This window comes from Heliangelus exortis, chromosome 7 (genome assembly GCF_036169615.1).
Source record: "Heliangelus exortis chromosome 7, bHelExo1.hap1, whole genome shotgun sequence".
Lineage (NCBI taxonomy): Eukaryota > Metazoa > Chordata > Aves > Apodiformes > Trochilidae > Heliangelus > Heliangelus exortis.
In genome coordinates this window covers 16,208,003-16,221,835 of record NC_092428.1, presented here as the reverse complement: position 1 = coordinate 16,221,835, position 13,833 = coordinate 16,208,003, and the positions used below count along the sequence as shown (strand labels likewise).

Here is a 13,833-nt window from a genome sequence, read left to right as displayed (position 1 = left end):
TTTCTCTCAGACTGGCTGCTGCATCTTTCCCCTCTCATCCCATAAACTTGAGCCCAGTAAGAACTGATTTTATGTGAACAATTAGAAGGGAATGAGTATAAGTCAACATCCACCAAATGCTAGAAAGATAGGTTTACACTTATATATACATTTTTAACCGAAATAATAAAGTGTGTCCATCTAAAAAAAAAAATATGTTGCCTCCCTCATTTTGTCATCTTAGTATGCAATTCTTTGGACAAGAGCTTTTTAGTGTGTACAGGGAATTTTTTTCCCATTTCTTGGGTGCCATTCCAATGTATATAGTAAAAACCCACTAGGAACTGAAGTACAAATTATGTTTCCACATTTTAAACTTATTCTCAGTGATGCTCATGTACCTCCCCAAATTAATTTGTTCCTTAATAGAAAATGACAAAAGGACAGCAAGAAACAACACCTTCATACTGATAATTTACACTTTAAGTTTAGAAAATCAGAGCCTCTCAAACACCATAACTTCCTTTAGTTCTTCTACAGATTGTTTTTAGAACCCAGTAAGGTCCCTAAATATCTCTTGTTGGAGACTATCTTGTCTTCTCTAACCACAAAGGCTAAGAAGAAAACAAACACTTTATATTATAATATGTGTGAAGCTCCATATAAAACAAGTGCTAGGACAGAATAGACCTTACCTGCCACAAGTGATTTGCGTCACAACACTTCCCATAAGTTCAAAAACTTTCCTTGGGTTTATCTCATGACTAGTAGAGTTATGACCCAACTGACCATAGCCTCCAGCTCCAAATGTAAAAACCCCACCTTCCTAAACAAATAAATTATTTGCATTAAAATAATAGTACATCTCAGAATACAAAACTTAAAAGAAATACAAGTTCAGTCAATCTCCTTGTCTGATGATTTTGGAATTGTGGCAAAAGGACAGAAAATATACATGCATAAAAGGGCCCTGAGGCACAAGAGGTCCTACGTTAATTTTAGTTATGAAACTCAGCTATCAAGTATTACTTTGTGTTAAACTGTGTTCTTGTAATTTCCACATTATTATATAGTAGTCCTACCATCAACTTGTGTCATTAATAGATACTAACCCTCATTTTTCCTTGTTTCCAGTTTTCTTGAACTACAACAGTATATAAGTTCACATTAATTTACATCATATAAATTTAAAAAAAGTACACCTTGTCTTTTAGATTCTGAATATAAAGTTTAAAGCTATTGCTAATTAGGAAGCTGCCCTCCTCAAACGGATGATGCAGAGTGTGACTGAAATAGTCAGCTTCATCATTCATTCAAGTGTAAGAAATCAGAATTTCAACACTGCTGTAAGGCAAGCAATTTAAGCAATTTTTCAAGTGTTTTTGATTAATTTAAACAAAAAATTAACCAAAAACTTTAAATGGAAGAATGTCAAATCAGTAGCGTTTTCAGAACTTGTACAACTTACCTTACAACAACTTTGAAACTTTCCATTTTCAAATGCTTTGAAATTGTAAAGCTGATTCTTTCAATGCTACTCTGCATCAGCCTGGACCTCTGCTGGAAATCATCATTAAAATGGCAGCGTCCGCTAAGAAAAACCAACAGCCTCATTCACTGAATCAGGATAACAAACAGTGACAGCTTTTTCTGAATTTCAGAAGGACTTGAGGAATGCTCATATATGTACATAGTACTTCTACAAAATATATAAATCAAGACACTTGTTCTGCAAGGTCTAGCATGCAAGGGAAAAAGGGGCGATACAAATGGATGACAATTTTTTTAAACATTATCAGGAAATTCAGTATCTTAACTAAGTCCATCAGCTTTAAAGCTAGTTTGAAGGCAACTTCTATACATTAGAAAGGGAAAAACATTTAAAATGCAAATTACAGACTGCTGTATTTTCTACATTCTGTATTTCCCTAACCTTGCACAACACCTCAATACCAATTTTAGGACTGCAAAGTTGCCACGTTTTTTTTTTCAGTCAAAGCAGGAGAATACTTCAAGACAAAAAGCATTTGCTTGTGAACAGTCTTTTCCTTTCACTACAGAAAATTAAGCAGACATAAACAACAAAAATATAACCACACTTAAGACACATCACATTCTTCAAAACAACTTTTCACTTGCTGCACTGAAAAAATTCAAACTGACATTCAAAAAACTCCATACATTTTCCAAAATTAAACACAGATGGCTTTTGCTCAGAAATAAAATACTAGAAGTAGTTATTTTCAAAATTCTAAGGCCTTCTACAACTACTTTTTTAATTCAACAAATTCAGAGATTAAAGGGATACTTAGACATTTTCCAAATCTTGATCAGTCAGAATTGTTTTCTATTGCTAAAAGTAATAAGCTCAAAATAATCTGTTTATAAATTGACACATTTTATTGAGAGTGCTGAACAACAGATAATATCAAAACGATACTGACTTACACCTAAATGTTGAAGTTTAATTCCACTATCAAAGCACAGGAGGAAAAGTACAAGAGTCAATCATTTCAAGTAAGACACGAATGTAATTACTTTTACCCACCACAAAATAAAGGTATTTGTCATCCACTGATGTTTGAAATGCACTATTTATAGTTATAGTACGTGTAAGAGAGAGGGCTGGAACCATGCATTTTACATTGCTCCAAAAAAGATTCCAAGCAGGTTTTAAAATTTAAAAATTACTCCAAATTATGCGTTTAGTCAGTTATGTATAAAACAATCTGACATATTTGTTTTATTCTATTTAAATTCTATTTGATTTCTACATCTCTGTAGGAAAATGCAGCACTGATGTAATAGTTAAATAGCTTTCAAAGATTTAGCCATTCTTCCAGTGTTTCCTCAATTTCATCCAATAAACTCTTAAGTTTCATGCAGAACTTTGTTTATTACTATTTGCTACTGAGGTAGCATCTTCTTTTGAAAACATTAAAAAAAAAGTAAACATATCTTTAAATACTGTACCTTTGTAAGAGCAGCAGTATGATCTTCTCCACAACATATATGAACAACCTTCTGAGTTCTCAGTGACTTTAGCAGAGTAGGAACATACCTGTCTGAAAGGTTTAATACAGCAGTAGGATTGCTTGATTTTGAAAATAAAAATCAGAGAACAAGCTTTCTGCTCACTTATTCTAATTTCCTTCCAGCTAAAGAAACACTTTCAATTTGTTAGCATAATGCAATCATTGTGACTGACTATGCATCTTTGAGAGAAAAGTGTTATTACCAGACTGAGACACTGGAATAGTTTGTAGCAAATAGTTTCATTTTCGCAAGTAGTGGATCAAATGACAATTTAAATACAGAACAATAAGTTCTGCCACTGGCTACAAGAAAACAATATTACTAAACATACAACAGAATGGAACACTGAATAATCAGAAAGCCCAACTGACTTTCCTCCATCATCAGAATAAATCAACTTTGTCATCCAATTGCACAAGACAACATTTTTTTTTTAAATGCTAATGTTTATGTCTTAAGATTTGTCAGGCATGCTAAGGTGCATGTAAGAAACCCTATCCACACAGAAGTGACTTTCCTGAGAGGTGATGCTACTTAAAAAAAAGAGATTATACATATTTCAAATAACATGTAGAGGCAACTGGAGTCTTCCTTGAAAATTTCATTTCTGAAAAGCACGAGTGGGACCCCATTTAAAGAGTTAATTCAAACATACATTTTAGCTACAATGCATCTTTCTTATTTTAAATAGTATTGAGAACAATGAATCAGTGAGAAAATTTGAATTCATGAAACTAGCTATAGATGATTCCATGCTAAGCTGTGTACTGCAGGAACCTGGTAGTACACCATCTTGGAGCACTGGGCGGGGATAATGTGCAGTGTAATACAACAGAGGTGTCCTGGTTTGGGACAAGATAGAATTAATTTTTTGCCTTCTAATTTTAGTTTCAGTTAAGTTTCTTCGAAGTAGCTGCTCTTGCTGAAATTAACAGCAAGTTTCTCAGTCAGTGTCTGCTTCTAGGACTGATAACACTCAATGTTTACAGTTACTGCTAGAGAATGGTGTGCAGAAGGAAGGCCACTGCTTGGTACTAAGAAAAATCTTGTGCTCCACAAAGGGAGTAAAGGGGTCACACCTGCAGCCCTCCCTAAAGAAGGAGCGGACAACACAGTGACCAAAACTGACCAGACAGAGTATTCCATCCCATAGGTGTCATACTCTGTATAAATTTGAGGGATCACAAGGGTCAAACCCATTCACCTTTCCCTTGGCCCTTCTTCCCCTGTCCCTGTTTGCTTCACCATCCTGGGAGGATTCCATCCATTCCTCTGCCTGTGCTCCTGATCCCTGCCAGCCTGAACCTGTGTGTTCCTGCCTCCAGCTCCCCACTGCTGCTGACTCCAGGAGTCCAGCCTGGACTTTCCCAGGGCTGCCCTGCAGCCTTGGGAGTGATGAGAGTTTTTGGGGGAAAAGGGGAAGGAACACGGTATTGTTTTCCTGCATATTTGTATATATTTAACAGGTTTTCCTTTTTTATCACTACTGTTTCACTAAAGCTGTGTAGTTTAGTTGCTAACTCGTAAGTCTCTCTCCCTTCTTTACCAGGGAGAAGAGGGGGATTAATAGAGAGCATCTGTCATTCGGTTGATTGCCAGCCCAGTGTTAAACTGTGACAACAACAAACAAAGAAACAATTTTTTGTCTAGCCTAACCACTTGCTTAAAATCATTGAGGATCAAAACCCTAGTAGAGGATATTTCAGAAATAGTCAGATGAAAATCATGAGTGATTAGCAAAAATGACTTTAGAAAGGCAGATACCCACATGACAGTAAAACAATGAAGACACCTTAGATGTGTCCAGTAAGAATAATCAAATTGTTCTGACAGCTAACATTTTGTCAAGAAATTGCATCTACCTAAAATTCAGTTCAAACTGTTACTACTGCACAACAGCTTAACTCAATCCCAATCAGAAAGATTAAGTCACAGAAGAATCTATAACAGGGAAAGAAAACAAGTCAAGCAGACTAGAATTTCAGCATATCACTGACAGAACTACCACTACAGAACAGTTGAGGAAAAACCTATTAGCTCTTACACAATCTCACATGACATCAGCACTCTGAAAATATTCAACAAATGTTTCTTCTGTCTGCTCATTTTCTAGGAATACCACTTTCTTTAGATTCACAAACCAAAACCTTCAGCATGAAATTTTACTGGAGCAATGTTTACCTACCATTATCATCACTGAGACCCAGCTGCCCAAATTTGTTGCGTCCCCATCCAAAAATGGCTCCAGAAAGAGTTAGCACAAAACTATGGGCTCCTCCTGCTGCAATCTGTGCAAAAGGGATTCCCAGCAGAGATTTAATCACATGTGGCGAGTTCTGCTTTTTATACTCATAACCCAAGCCCAGCTGGCCATATTTATTTTGTCCCCAGGAAAACACTTCACTTCCTGTTTAAAGAAAAAAAAAAAGAAAAAGAAACACAACCAATACGGTTTAATTATATAAAATTTATTTACTGTAAGAAAAGCTAAAAGTTAGACAGTTAGAATATTACAAGTTAGACAGCTAAATATTTCTGAATTTAAAAATGCATGCAAATTACTGACTTCTGAACCTAATCATTCTTGTGTAATTTGCACACTCAAATTCAACTTAAGTATTTAATCAGACTGAAATGATTTATCTAACATTTAAAACCCTCAAAACTGCTCTTAACATTCCTATTTCAACAGTGTCGATAACATGAGTTTGGTTATTACTAAACAAGATGTTGTTCCATTTAGAGTTCCAATAATATGTACATTTTTATGGAGATATCTTATTGAGATTGTGATTAGAAATTTTTGCATGTCCAGTATGCAAACCTCATTTAAGCTTTTATATGGTAAAATACTTAAATTTTACATATAATTTCAGTGGGAAATTTAAAATTTTAAAACACTGTATCAATTAAATGATCAATGAAAACAAAGTTTATAATGCCATTTGATGCCTGATAAAGAAAAGTAATAATATTTTGAAAATTCACAAGTCAGAGGGCTATTTATGGCAAGATGACCTCCAAAAAAATGTTCTAATGGACAACCAACACTTTGCCAAAGTTTTTACAATCCTATAGATCAATATCTAATCACAAATATATTTTGCTTTTGCTGATGTGGTATGTTTCAAACAGTAATGTTACCTTTAAGCAGTAATGTTCCCTATTTCTCTCCTACCTCCATCTTTCCTATTACAGTTTTATCAAAATGGACAACAATGAAATCCATCCCCTGGGGTACAGGTCTCCCAGATTTTATTTATTTATTTAAACAACAACAAATCAAAAACAATCATATGCAACACTTAAACCACCACTTTTATACAAAACAGTACTTCCAACACCAAAGAAATTTCAAGCCAATCATTTATAATCTTGTGAACTAACTTACCCGATCAATATCCTATGTATAGATCTAAAAATACTAAGAAGTTTCCTCTCAAAATGCCTGAATTGTAAGTTCATACAATTTTCCTCCCTGTGCAAGTCTATTTTTAAGGCCATAACTATGATTGCTGCATTACACCCAAGAGAAACACTGTCAAACTTTACAATCTTTCTGGAAGCTTAGTTTTCATTTTCTAAGTTTCTATCAACCCTATCCAGCAGGAACCCTATTTATTCAGCTTCTTCCAAATGGAAGTTTTAGCCACAACTCTCCTTTGTCATGAGGAAACAAGGCAGTAAAATTAAATTCATACTTACATCTGGATAGCTATAGTAACTAGATATGCAATATTCTTACATAAGTGAGGTCAATTAAATCTGTTCTCACAGACCCAGCATAATTTTGAAGACAGAAGTTTAAATTTTTCAACAGAAGGATTAAAATGTGACATTACACTTTAACGCTAAAAGCACCAAAAAACCCAGAGGCTTTGTAATCGAAAAGCTGAGAAGAAAGCTGTTACTTCCAAGCCTCCATAACTCAAAGGTTAAAACAGTCTAGCAACAAAACAGCATGCTAGCAGGATAAAAAGGACATGGAACCAAAAAAGGGAGAGGAAGAAAAAATAATTTAAAAAGGAAATTATTTGAAAGAAAGTTGATAAAAAGCAAAAAAGAAAAAAAAGCAGAACAACAAGCATTTGTCTGTGTACTTATTTTTAAATTCAAGCTTCCACCATTAAATTACACTTCCCCTACCAACGTGAAATCCCATCTGTGTTAAGTGGTAACATGTTTTAAAAAATCATTTTTTTAAAAATAGACAAAACATATGTTGAAAATTTTACAATTACCTGATAAGAAAGTACAAAACACTGGTTACATGCTTACCTTTTGAGAGTGCTAGCGAATGATAATAACCACAAGCAACTTGAACAATTTGGATCTCTGATAAGCTTTTAATATTTCTAGTGGAGTAAACAGAAAGACAAGTTACTAGGACATGGTATGACATAAAATCTCAACAAAGGCTTATTTACAAATATTGAATCCTTTTCACTGAAGTATATATGAAGCAAATCTAAATAACCCTAAAGTTAATTAGAAGCTATTTAGTAAAGTCTGAAGCCAAAACTGCTTTTTTTCAAGGACAAGTTCAGTCTTATTTTCAAATTAATAAAGTCAGTAAAAGACCATGATGAGGACTTAAGGAGGTTCATGTCCTAGGAAGAAGATACCACACAGCTGAATGGAAAAAATTCTTATCATATGCACAACTAAAATTATTCCTACTTTCTAGGTTCCTGAAGAAAAAAAGGTTTTACAGTCTTCTTCAGAACAATACATTCTGTTAAAATTTTAACACTCAATTTTTCATCTCTAGCAACATTAACTCCAATCAAACCTTCAGTTTACAGTGCTATCAAGTATAGCACAATATGATAAAGAAGTTGCAAATACATAGAAATGTGTACTAGATCTAGCATGCTTTTGACATGTCATGAGAAAAAAAATCTGAATTTCTGGAGGACCTGTGCATTTTTAAATTTTATAGAATAAGAAATAACCTTTATATTAGTTAGTGGTATTTTTCATATATATACACAGTTCACAGATAGCCACTTATAAATTACTAATGCTCCAGGAAGCCATTACTTTCATGTGTGTTTTCCTATGAAAAAAAGCAAATCAGAAAAGAAAAGCTCTAGCTTTCAAATGTATAATCTTACTGCTACAGAGTTTACTGATTTCTGTGAATTGATTCAGCAGTGAAAATGTGCTCTTCACCTGGAATGCTGGAATGCTTAAAGCATTCTGAGAACATGAAAGTGAATCTGGCTAGCTTTCATTTTTCTATCTAGAAGGCATAGTATTTGATCACAGGTAAATTAACCTTGGGGTGAAAACTGACATACAAAGACTCGATAGCAAATGCACCTTCTTCAAATGTACTCCAACTACTGGTTTTCAAAGTTTAACATTCTACCTCTACTTAACTTCTCTTAAATGTCAGTTATCAGTTCCCACTTGCATTCTTAAAATACCCATCCCGCTTTTCAAAAATAACTCCCCATCTTAGTAGATGACCATGAATTAAAACAAACAAACAAACAAACAAAACCCAAAACCCACAAACCAAGCAAACCCACACTTCTCCACTTCTCACATGAACTGACTTTAAGAAACCTTTTACAGCAAGTATCATAGCTAAAATGTACTTTCCAATGAGTAGTTTTAATTATAACAGCAGAACAGCTTGACCATCGTGATTTAAGCACATTTTTTAAATACAAATAAATTAAATAGTAATTATTTTTAACCTGGGCACTCTGATGCATTCCTCTGTTCCTGGCAAGCCAAGCTGTCCATCAGTAGCCAGACCCCAAGCATATACTTGACCCTTGTCATTTAATGCAAGAGTGTGGGCTTCTCCACATGATACGGCTACAATATTTTGGGCATCCAGTGCACCAACATGCTCTAAGAAAGAAAAAAAAATTTTTTTTAAAAACAGCCTTACTGACAAGCTAGTATTTTCAAGACATTTAGACTCAGTATTAAAATATCAACTGAAATAACACAGAAGCCAACACACCCTTTATTTAAAATTATAAACATGCTACTCTACAAGTAAATGAAATCTGACACCCCAAAGTGATTAAACAACTACTGTATCTGGAACAACATACAGAAGTGCACAAAAACCTCAACTCAATCATAACTGTTTCTTCTAATCTTGCCATCTGAAAATGAGTGCAAAAACTCAATTAACATTAAGGTCAAACAGATTATTATCAAATGACTACACGTGTAGACATTATGTAAGAGGAAAACATTCCACCACAGCAAATTAAATTCACCTATTCATTATTAACAAAAAAGCCTGCAAAACAAGGCAGGGCAAATTAAAGACTAAAGCTACTGATTTTGCAACAAGCTACACAATGTCCTCTTTATAATGCAAAATACTGTAGAAACAGATGGTAAAGAGTAATTTTTCTAGATATACACTCCACACCTCTGAAAAACAAACACAAAAATGTCCGAGTTTTTTCCAGTAGTCTGCATCAATACCTTTAGATATGTTAGAAAAATATGAAGGTTTGCTTTTTGCTTATGATTTGGGATCATAAGGCTAATATTTTCATTTCAGCAACAGTAAAGTGGAGAAATATCATCAGGGACTATCACTAAGGCCACCACTTTCAACAGTCCCCTTAAATAAGAGCCTGTTCAGACACACATTGCCCAGTTTTCACACCCATAAATTCTATTCCTGCCTAAGCATGGCACAGCACTGAAAAAGCTTGCACTACCACCAATGTAACAAGCTCTGTAAACACAGCCCAGCCTAGCCTAAATCTATCTCAAAGCAATTGGCAACAGTTTCTGCAACATAACAGGCACTCACTTTTCAAAATAAAGTCACACATACAGCAGACATCAATTCATTTTTTTTAACAGCTATTCTGATTAAAGAGGTCACCACCCTAACTCAGCCCATTAGGGCCTCCATAGGCCTGCCAGTGGAAGAGATCAGGGAAGTGCTCTCCAGTTCAGGCAGCTGCATGCAGATCAGCCCAGACTATCTTCACCAGCTGAAGATAGACTGTACCTAATATGAATTAGGAAACATTCATACAATCCCCATGGCAAGCTCTGCAGGGATGAAATAGGGAAGTCACAGATAAATAGTGACAGTGGTGACACTAAGGTGGCAGACATGCAGCCACTGACAAAATGCTCCTCAGTTAGCAGATATACATTCAAAGAGAGCATCCACCCGTCTGTAAAGATGCCAAGCTCCTATAGGCTGTGCAAGTCAAGTTATCCCAATGCACTGACTTCACATTACAACATCCAACAGAACTGCCAGTAACCTCTAGATGAATGAAAAATAAGGGAAGACATTAAAATCCTCATGACTGCTGTGTAAACAAACAAAAAAATATAGCAGGTATTTTTCCGTTACACATGAAAGCACATACAAGGCTGTTTAAAAAAAAATAAAACAAATCCCACAAAAATTAAAAGTCAGATTTTTTTGTAACTTTTACACTTAAAAGACAATTTAGCATCATCTTCAAAGTGGGTAACAAGTATCTGGGCTATGTTTGACAAGCAGAGTATCCATGTTATGAAGTAGATGTTTGCATAGGATTAAAGTTTATCACTTTTAATATCCGTTTACTGTTTCCCAATATAAGTCCAAATTAGTTTAAAAAGTTACAGATCAACTACACAAAAAATCTTTACTTGGCACCAAATCCCAAACTCTGAGTAAAGGAAAACTACTAAAACATTGCATAATGCCTTAATTCCATCTGAAACATTTGTACCAATTTTTTTACAAGTAACTTGTAAAATTGCAGTGATTAGAATAAACTCTTAGTAAGCCTTTTCACTTGGCTCACATTATGCCCCAAGTACTGTCAGCAGCACTGTTCCATATCTGTCAGTGGCACGCAGCTATGACTCACATGCACAGCTCTAAGGGAGCCCATGTGCACACTCCTCTGCAGTCCCTGCAAGATGTTTACCCACTTCTGATACAGAACTGCACCAGCAGACAGAGGAACACACACATAACATAGATAGGAAGAAAAAAGCCCAAAGAAGTTTTACATAGCACCCTTTAGGCTTTTCCAAATCCTCTTCCTATGACACTGCATATGCTGGAAAGTCTTTTATTGTACGTTTTTTTAAAATTGTTAAAATAAATAGATGAAGAACATAGCTTTAAGCAAACCTTCTCCACATCATATATTAGACAGCTGAAAATACGCAGAATATTTCTCAACTCTCATATGCCAAATACCCATTTCCACCATATTCCTAATCCATTCCACCAATGCTAATCCATGTATTGAAGCAGGTCACCTCTCCTTGAGATTAAAAACAGCAACTGAGTCTCCCAGGGCCTTAGGTAAAGTGATTTCATGGTGGGAATAATAAAAAAAAAAAAATAGTGGCAGTGTGGAGATTGATAGCAGACAAAAATATGGGGGGACAGCCATGTTTCACAGCTGGTTGTCTCCAACTGCCACAAGAGGCAATCCAGGCAAAGGAATGCTTTTCAAGTTAAAAATATGCCCATTCTTGGAAGAACTATTAGACACACAATTCAGCACATACACAGACACTGGCACTCTTGGGTTTGATGTAGTATAATATAACAAAAAAAATAATATTCAGCCACACACACACTCCACAATTCATTACTTCTAAACTTACCGGGTCTTTTCCTGGCCTTTTCATGCCCAAGTTGTCCTAGATCATTGCATCCACATGTATAAACAGTCCCATCATCCAGGACAAAAACAGTGTGTCTCAGTCCACATCCTACATCTCTGATCCTTTTATTTAAGAAAAAGTCACTTTTTCTGGGTTCTAAAACAATCTCTTCATCAATTCCACCCAGTCCAAGCTGTCCAAAAGATGCATTTCCCCAGCACAACATGTTTGTGTTTCTCTTGATCACAGAGATCTTCCAACTTCCCTTTTCTAGAATATCCCTTCTGTGTAGCTGTTGAAAAAAAAAAAAAAAAAAAAAAGGAAAATGCACAAATGCAGTTTTGTTCCTAATGTTAAACTAATGTTAGTATTATCTTCTTGTTATCTTCTCTATAGAATGTAAAAGAATGTAATCCACAAATTGACTTTCTATATACCAATATATTGCAACACTGACTTTTAATAGCAGGATTTATGTTCCTGGATAGCATTTACAGTAACTCTACAATAAAATGCTTTCCCTCCCACTTGTGTTCAGACACAACTTTTTAAGATATGCAGATCTTTGGTTTGATAATCTATTTCAAAAAACTTAGAAACATGTTTTTTGTAAAATTTCTCAAATCCCTAAAACAGAACTATACAAGTGGCAGTCACAACCATCCTAGCAAGTGAAAATGACCTCAGAGATCTTTTAAGGGAACAGTACAGTACTCTTTACACCCGGAGTTGTATGACTTTGGAAAGCACTGTATGGTCTCAAGATCATCCTTGAAAACACTTGACTCATAGCTTGGAAAAACATGGTCACCTCTGATCAATCCAGTTACGCAATACGAAGAATAATATGTTCTGTCAATCAGTACATTTAAACAACTATGAGTCAACTGAATTTACAATTTAAATACAAAATACTTACAATACTAAAGTCCCCAGTCTTGAACTACAATCAACACAGGCTAAAGCTTCAGTTATTCTGCAGTAATAGGAGTAAAATACATGCAAACTCCCCCATGCAAACCCCCATCCCTCATGCCTAAATTGCAATTACAGGTACTTGTGCTGACAGACTCTGTACCTGTATGGAAAGGATACAAAACTACACTGTTTTCACAATTACTTACATTTTGTTTTCTGTGACAGTAAGTTTTCCCATATTTTCAGAGCAATTAAAAAATCAATGCACTACACTGTAAACTACTAAAAATTTTCATCTGTGACCCTTAGCTGGAAGACAGCTTGAACAGAATGCAGAATCGCATGCATTACAAATGCATTCTGCAGGGTTATAACACGTATAGAGTACCTAAACATAAACTGCTCAGAGAAGCAATCCATCAGTTAGCATCTGCAAATTGCATAAATTCGAGAATTCTTGCCAGCACAACATGAGTATTTTTCTCTGCAAACATCAAAATGCAGTAAATGCTTATTCTTGTAATAGCATTTAAAAAAAATATTTTGAAATTAAAAAATTGAAAAACACCAGAACAGCCAAACACCTTAAAATACATTTCATTCTGTTTACCTATCTCAGGAGTTGATGCATGATCAAATATTTCCCTAGCTATCACTAGCTATATCCTACCACATTCAGAAGGGGAAATCAAAATGAAGACATCTTCGCTGTAGATATAGCTATGCAACAGCAAATTTCACACATTTGTAGTGGTGACTGCAAAGCAAGCTTCACCCTGCAACAGAAGAAATTAGAAAAGCTGTATCAATATAGTGCTTCAAGATTCCCAGTCAAGATTTCTCTCCATGTCCAACAGGGCACAAAGACAAGAAGCTCTCCTTTCTATCCAGACATCTGTATTTCCACAGAAGGTGGGGGAGTTGTTCTTTTTTTTATTTTGTTTTAAGAGTCAGCAGCCAAAGAAGTTTTGTACTTTGATCTCAAAATCGCAGCAGTATTGTATCCCGGTACGCAGTCATGGAAAGCCAACTCACGTTGTCAGCTGCTGGATACTACTGCGTGTGACGTCAAAAGCAGCCTAATACCGACACCGAATAGAGAACGCGAGGGAAACCACCCCAGCTCATTTTCTACCAGCAGAGAGCGAGTAGCGGTGCTACAGGAAGAGTCTGGACGCTTCCCGCGGGCGAGAGCGGGCTGTGCACCCTCCCTGGGCACGGCCCTGTCGCGTTCTTAAAGCGCCCGCGGGCTCCGCGCCCGGCGCCCCCGGGGGCTGC

The 13,833-nt window shown here is 35.6% G+C and overlaps 1 protein-coding gene across 11 annotated transcripts in view; it reads right to left on the bottom strand.

Annotated features, from left to right (window-relative positions):
* The window catches only part of HERC4 (HECT and RLD domain containing E3 ubiquitin protein ligase 4), a 36,980-nt gene that overhangs the window by 22,539 nt on the left and 608 nt on the right, over positions 1-13,833 (bottom strand). For 4 of the 11 annotated variants that reach the window (XM_071749080.1, XM_071749087.1, XM_071749084.1 and 1 more), the window contains exons 2-8: positions 13,166-13,331; positions 11,638-11,929; positions 8,724-8,883; positions 7,294-7,370; positions 5,201-5,422; positions 2,953-3,044; positions 675-805 (exon numbers count right to left, since the gene is read on the bottom strand). In XM_071749080.1, the coding sequence (XP_071605181.1) occupies positions 675-805; positions 2,953-3,044; positions 5,201-5,422; positions 7,294-7,370; positions 8,724-8,883; positions 11,638-11,863 (908 nt within the window). In that variant the 5' untranslated portion in view covers positions 11,864-11,929; positions 13,166-13,331. Of the gene's footprint in view, positions 1-674; positions 806-2,952; positions 3,045-5,200; positions 5,423-7,293; positions 7,371-8,723; positions 8,884-11,637; positions 11,930-13,165; positions 13,332-13,590; positions 13,733-13,833 lie in introns of those variants that run through there. The other 7 variants (XM_071749079.1, XM_071749086.1, XM_071749081.1 and 4 more) reach the window with 4 other exon arrangements.